The sequence below is a fragment of the Adiantum capillus-veneris genome, chromosome 28 (genome assembly GCF_014529385.1).
Source record: "Adiantum capillus-veneris isolate H3 chromosome 28, ASM1452938v2, whole genome shotgun sequence".
NCBI lineage: Eukaryota > Viridiplantae > Streptophyta > Polypodiopsida > Polypodiales > Pteridaceae > Adiantum > Adiantum capillus-veneris.
Window position 1 is genome coordinate 93,741,500 of NC_140958.1, and position 6,888 is coordinate 93,748,387.

Below are 6,888 nucleotides of genomic sequence, written 5' to 3' on the forward strand. Positions count from 1 at the left end.
TTCAAAGAATTCTTTGCGTACTGTGTAAGCTCTCTGTCTGTGTATCTCTATATGTGTATGTGTGTGTTGATCTACGCTCCGCTCCGCGACTTTACATCTTGAGGATCATCTAATTGTTCACAACACAAAAACATAGAACAATCAAGAAGATCTAAACTAGAAATTTGCGCTGCTTTAACATAAGACAAATTCAAACCTGTGTCAACATTCTGGATTCCATAAACAAGCATGGATGTAGGAAAATCCGCAAATATTAAGCTAGAAACATATTGGGATTCTTCTCCCTTCAAATGATACTCATGCTCGTACAGAGTAGATGCGCTTTTAAACCATTCCTCAATACTATCCAAGAGAAAAGATTATTAAACAAGCAATAGACATTGCAATATTCAATGGTGCATAGTTGCTTACCTATGTCAAGCCATGTCATCTATGGCTTCCACATCCAATAGAAGAGCATCTACATATGTACAAATATCTCTCCCTTCACACAGTTTAGATAAACATACATTAACCCAAAGTTATACGTCATGATTTTAATAGCTACTCCAATTGAGATAGAAAAACAAACATGTTGCTCGCTTTGCGGGCATACGTTGGGATAGAGATCGACTCAAAATGGACTCGAAAATTGCAGGCCTTGTTACGCTTTGTTTGAAGGAGGCTCGTCGCTTAAAGACATGAGAAGCAGGCAAGCTCCTTCCTCATCAGCATCTTCACGTGGTGCCAAGCTCGAGGAGTCCTTATTAGTAACATGTTTCTCTTCTTGGCCTGTCATCTCTATGTGGTTCATTTTCAAGGCATTTCACTTCTCCTTGGCTTTTCCTAAAAAGTCTCCCTTTCTCTTAGAAGGCTCTAGCACGCGCACACACACACACACAGCTTCAACTCTCGCTCTCTCTCTTTTATCTTTCTCTAAAAGCACTCTCTCTCTCTCTCTCTCTCTCTCTCTCTCTCTCTCTCACACACACACACACACACACACACACACACACACACACACACACACACACATGCACAAGTACACTCTCTCTTTATACGCTACACATATGAACACTCTATCTCACCTTGCTTGATTTTAGTTTTGGACTTGGAGGGCACATCTTTAATTGTTTCAGCTTGTGGCGTGATTGGTGTAGCAAACTTAGGGTTATCTTTTTGAAGACCTTGCCATTTGCAAAATCACACAATGTTAAACTATCAAAAAGAAGTTAAAGTAAATGCAACAAACTTAGGAATGACCTAATCAACTTACGAGCATGCATGTCTTGCTCACACTTAGGCACAATGCCTAAAGGGTACTCCAACCACCATGGACAGTGGGTGCACTCCCAAGAGGTAATACCCTTCTCCAAGATTGAAGGGGAGAACATGGTGTGCTCATGATTCGTATCCAACCATTCTTCTATGTCCATAGACATGGTCTAAATTGTTTTCAACTTCACGCAATCCAACATCCATCTAGAAAATTATGCAACAAATTAGACATGTTTTTTTTACTTTGTAATTTTCACAATAACATATTTTTGCAAGTACCTATAGACAAGCTGTTTACTTGCTTGAAGGACTTTCGAAATAGAGGCACAATTCGAAGCACTTTTCATGCTTGCCAACACATGAATATATGCTTGCTCTACATGCATCTTGCGAGACGACTTAAAGAAAACCTCAAATGTTTCAGGCAATTGTGGACCCTCAACCTCAAGTTTACCTCTAAGAAGAATAGCCTCCTCATACATTCCCTGCCAATAGGCCTCTTGCCTCATGTAAGCCCTTAACTTTTTATAGTCAACAAAATGGCCACCTTTTGGCTCTTTCACCTTAGTCAAGGTCATCATATGTAGAAGCTCTTTCCTTCTATGATACCATTAACAAGAACAATGCAGGTCATGAAAAGAAAACACAAAAAGCTTAACAACAAGCCACGAGAAAAGCAAAACACACCTTTCAACTGTAATCTTGGCAGTACACAAACTATAGAGTTTGTCCCTAGTGATCCCGACCATTGACTTGTCATTCCAATCCTTCTTGAAAAGCATGGAGAAAAATTGCTCACCATGTGCAGGATTAGCTATCGACAAGTACTTGTAGCCACTATCTCTTAATCTCTCTTCTTCCCGTTTGATAGCTTCATCCATTTTCTTTTTAAATTCCTCTCCAACCAACCCTGCACTTTTAAGTTTGCTACTTTCTTCGACCAAAATGTGCTCCCATTTTCCCTTTATATAACCAACACATCCACTTATCAAAACTAAAAACCCAGCTTTGATTAGGTTCCCAACATGCCACTTATGTCTCTATGTTAAGTGAACAAGAGAAACTAAAATAGCTATGAAAACCTAGCTTGCATTTACCTTCCACGGCGAGTTGTGAAATGAGAATACAAGGAGTAGAGTACCATGGCACCATGCCTTGATTGTGCCTAGCTTCAAACTTTAATCTTACTTCCATCCATGACCTTTGCTAAGGAGTAAGACATTCCATTATGCTATGTTTATTAGCCAATCCAAACTTTTGAAACACAAATATTTCATTTCCCAAGTTTGGTGTGGTAGTAGCCCTTGATATTTTACAATGCAAATTAAGAAAAACAAGTCATCTTGAGAGAATGAAGTCAAAAAGGAAAAGAATTCTCTAAAATAGTCAATCTAAGCTTCACTTGACACCACTCTGCCACACGAACTAACGCAGAATGGCAACACCTCTATAAAGCCAAGTTTAAAACCGACAGCATGAGTACAAGCACATGAGTGATAAAATTAAAGGGCCTCAGAGAGGCACAAGAAGTTTTGGACAAATTCTCACAATAATTCCTACATTGTGACTTACCTGAACATCATGAGCTTCTGTGAGGGAGGCACCGCATACCTAGCTAGGCACGATTGGGGGCAGGGGGCCGGTGATCCCCCTGCCCCCAATCGTGCCTAGCTAGGTATGCGGTGCCTCTCGAACAGAAGCTCGTGATGTTATTCATTGTATGAAAAACACTGGAAAAGACTCCGTTTTCCTACATGAGAAATTTTCTAAATCTTCTTGTGAGGCCATGTTTATATGGTTCGATTCATGCCAGCCATTTCCTCAATTCTCTTCAGTAGAGGGAGCGGCAAAGTCTTCCTCGCCTGCTTCTCTCTCACACACACACACACGGAGACAAGCGACACACACATGCCTTTTCAAGGTGCTACACACATTCACTTGCCTCTTCAAGTCGAGATCCAACAGAGATTGCATGACGGGGAGATAGTGCTCAGCTCAGCGGGACAGTCTTCAAGTGGGCGACCATCCAACAAACATGACAAGCCTGCAGTCCGCGTCTGCGTGGGCTGTAGGCTTGTGTGTGTTGGCTGCTTCATGGCAAGAATGAGAGAGAGAGAGAGGGCCTGCTTCTCACACACATACACGGAACAAGCGACACACACATGCCTTTCCAAGCTGCTACACACATTCACTTGCCTCTTCAAGTCGAGATCCAACAGAGATTGCATGGCGGGGAGATAGTGCTCAGCTCAGCGGGACAATCTTCAAGTGGGCGACCATCCAACACACATGACAAGCCTGCAGTCCGCGTCCGCGTGGGCTGCAGGCTTGTGTGTGTTGACTGGTTCATGGCAAGAATGAGAGAGAGAGAGAGGGCGTACCTGTTCGATAGTGCAGAGCTTGAGAAGTGCAGACGCGTGTGGACCTTTCACAAGAAGATTTAGAAATTTTCTCATGTAGGAAAACGGAGTCTTTCTCAGTAATTTTCATACAATGCATAACATCATGAGCTTCTGCTTGAGAGGCCCCGCATACCTAGCTAGGTACGATTGGGGGCAGGGGACCCCCGGCCCCCCCACCGGGCCGACGATCCCCTGCCCCCAATTGTACCTAGCTAGGTATGCGGCGCCTCCCTCATAGAAGCTCAGGTAAGTCACAATGTGGGAAATATTGTGAGAATTTGTCCAAAACTTCTTGTGTTTGGAGGTAGCTCTTGAAGTGAAAACCCCACACATCCAAAAGTGAATTAATTTTTTTTAGACCTTGAATGCCTGAAACCCACTTGAGGGACATATGTCACACGCTAGGAGTTGAACGACCGTTTTTTGCTTCTCCTCTAAGGCTTGTTTTAACGAGCAAAAAAAAGTTTACCATCAATAACTTGTCTTGTGGCACTAAATTGACAAGCTCTATCCAATGGCTCCCAAGAGTTCAATGCTTTACTAAGGCCTTGAAAAGGACATTTTATGAATATTTTGGTAAAAACAAGTGGTTGAACCTTTTACTTTTTTTTGGACGTCGGCTTTGTGTGGTACTGGCAAAAAGCATTTTCTTCAATGGTATTTTGTGATATGAACTTCTTCAATGATAGTAAGGGACAAGGAGTGGATAAGAGGTTCCCCAATTTTTGTTAGATATTTTTGGTCATAGCAAGCCTTGTGTGGATATAACCTAGCCACGTCCACATTTGCACTCAGATGGACACGATCTGGCCTCACAACTATCTTTTTCCAGTGAGGACTTGCACTCTTTGATGGCTATGAGCTAGCCTTTTCATTATGATATTTGATGGCTATGAGCTCTCCTTTTAATTATGATACTTGTCTTGATTCGATATCGATAACTGAATCTTGTAATTCAATAAATATATCTTTTAAATATAATTTTCCAAATCTAATAGGCCTACTTTTCCATATCTTCTGCAAGCTTAATAGAGGCTAATTTAATCGACATGCATTAGTTTGAATAGGCTCGTTTAGATGCATTTGAAAAATCTCCATATAGATTTTGTCATAAAGATTTTGTCCACTCATTATCTGTTACATTCTCTTTGCTCTTTATTGATCCCTTCTTTCAAAACATTCTTCACTAATCAGAACACCTTACACTTTATTAGATTTATAATTTTGTGATGCTTCCAGCTTGACTTGTACTCCCTTACCTTGTCCAAACTTGCTCTTCTAAGTGTAGTATCACCATGGCTTCAACAATTGCAGTCCTCAAGTGGAGTATTGGCACAGAGATATTTTCAAGGATAGTAGAGCTAAGAAAGAATAAGCTTTTGTTAAGTAGATATTTTCTTCAGAGTCTCTTGCCTCCAGTCTATACTTTTATTTCATTACAGGCTATTGTTCAGATAGGGACTTAAAATATTCAAGTCCCTATGAATTTTGAGTGGGATGTTGATGGAAACGAGCACTTTGTGCTAGACAGTTCTTTGTCAACATAGTATACTATTGAGCATACTCATAGTATATCTTATATTTATGAAAGTGAAGATGATCAGGAACTCTTAGAGCAAGAAAAGAGCAGGTACCATGAAAGCCCTATGGAGGAAAAAAATTTCATAGACTTGGAGAGAGGAGCCATTGCAATTGACAAGGAGACTTTTGTTCAAGTTGATTCAAGTGAAGACAACTTGCAAGCTAGACTCAATTATCTCATTGATCAGGGGTCAAAATAGGATTTCTAGACTTGAAAGTTTGATTGATAGCAGTGCAAAGGTCAAGCAGTTGAAAGAAATTCCACAAGTCTACAACGGTAATATTGTTTTTGAACTGCTACACTCACACATAGGTAGAACAAGGATGGAAGGTATGGAGCAGAGGTATGATGGTCACCTATGGACACGACCGCATAAAACTAATATGTCTCTCAATTGCACAGTCAGATTGAGTTACCGTCTCGGATCGTTGGTGTGTCACCGGGTTACTTGTCCCCATTATGTAACGAATGGAAGGTTTACGGTATCTTTTTTCCATGGCTTTTTAGATAAGCAAGTTAGCAAGGGATTGCTTTGTGAAGATGGGAATCATACTATAACATGTCACTATTGCAAAACGATAGTATTCTGTGACAGTCCATGTGGATGCAAAGCCTACTACGTTTTGCCATTTGAGTCCAAAATGACCAGACTGATGGTGCATGTAGGCCATCACTTTCATGAGGTTAAAAGTCTGGGACCTCAAGGGCAACATTAGAAAGAGTTAAAAGAATGGTAACAGATGTGTTGAAGGTGGATAGAAACAATGGTCCAAGACGAGTTCAAATGATTGTTGCAAGACAATTATTGCTTGAGGCAATCACTGGAAGAGAGGGGGTTGTGATGGCAGACACTCAACTTTCAAACATCTTGGAAGAAATGATTCCTTTGGTTCAAAATCAAAGGTTGCACTTTGTTCTATACATTAAAAAAGCTTTGGTTGTTGATTGATTGTGACCATCATCTACATTATGGTAGCCTTGGAGAAAAGACAACAAGCCTCTATTGTTGGTGATGGATTTGATCACATAATGCTTTTGAAAAAAAAATTGTTTGTTTCCATATTTTCATGGTAGCCGCTTTCCAGGACAAGGTGGACCTAGTGGCAAATGTTATATTTTTAAAATGTCAACAAGAGGTCCCGACTCTGGTGTTGATCTTGTCAATCGTATGAATCGAACTAGTCAACGGGACTTGAGTGTAGCATGGGTGCACTTTGATTTCACTCATAGGATTGATGGTTGGGCTACAATGTTGTGCTCTGTTTACGATCCTAGGTTTGGTTTCTTTACTTGAACAATATTTATACTGAATATAATTACTATCACATATACTTATGATGATCATTACTAAACAGCTTGAAAGGATTAATGGTGATAGTTGCGTGATACAAAGGAGAAGGACACCGACTCACATATCCTCTTTTGGAATTCTCTAAATGATGTGATGATTCAGCAAGGGCACTCTCCTGCTGACTTTGCAGGCTTAATGGCTGACGAGGCGAGGGCAAACTGGGCTGCCATACGTGTTGTCTTTAATGGAGGACTAGATAATGTTATGGTGGATAGGGAAAGGTCTTGTCTTTTACGTTGGGAGTAGAGCTTGCAAAAGCACACCAAAAAATACATAGGAAAAGATAAAGCATGAAC

The 6,888-nt window shown here is 40.6% G+C and overlaps 1 protein-coding gene across 5 annotated transcripts; it reads right to left on the bottom strand.

Annotated features, from left to right (window-relative positions):
* Positions 1-213: 213 nt before the first annotated feature.
* LOC147420898 (uncharacterized) lies at positions 214-2,868 on the bottom strand. Of its 5 annotated transcripts, none has more exons than XM_086504836.1 (5): positions 1,945-2,868; positions 1,256-1,857; positions 1,068-1,166; positions 412-825; positions 214-342 (listed from the first exon to the last, which is right to left on the bottom strand). In XM_086504836.1, exons 1-2 carry the CDS (start codon positions 2,136-2,138, stop codon positions 1,497-1,499), a joined length of 555 nt encoding a protein of 184 aa, XP_086360962.1. In that variant the 5' UTR covers positions 2,139-2,868; the 3' UTR covers positions 214-342; positions 412-825; positions 1,068-1,166; positions 1,256-1,496. The 5 variants fall into 5 exon arrangements, with proteins under 5 accessions (XP_086360962.1, XP_086360965.1, XP_086360964.1 ...); XM_086504839.1 differs by having other exon boundaries at positions 339-825; positions 1,256-1,461; positions 1,712-1,857; XM_086504838.1 differs by having other exon boundaries at positions 339-825; positions 1,256-1,461; positions 1,537-1,857.
* Between the last annotated feature and the right edge of the window lie 4,020 nt (positions 2,869-6,888).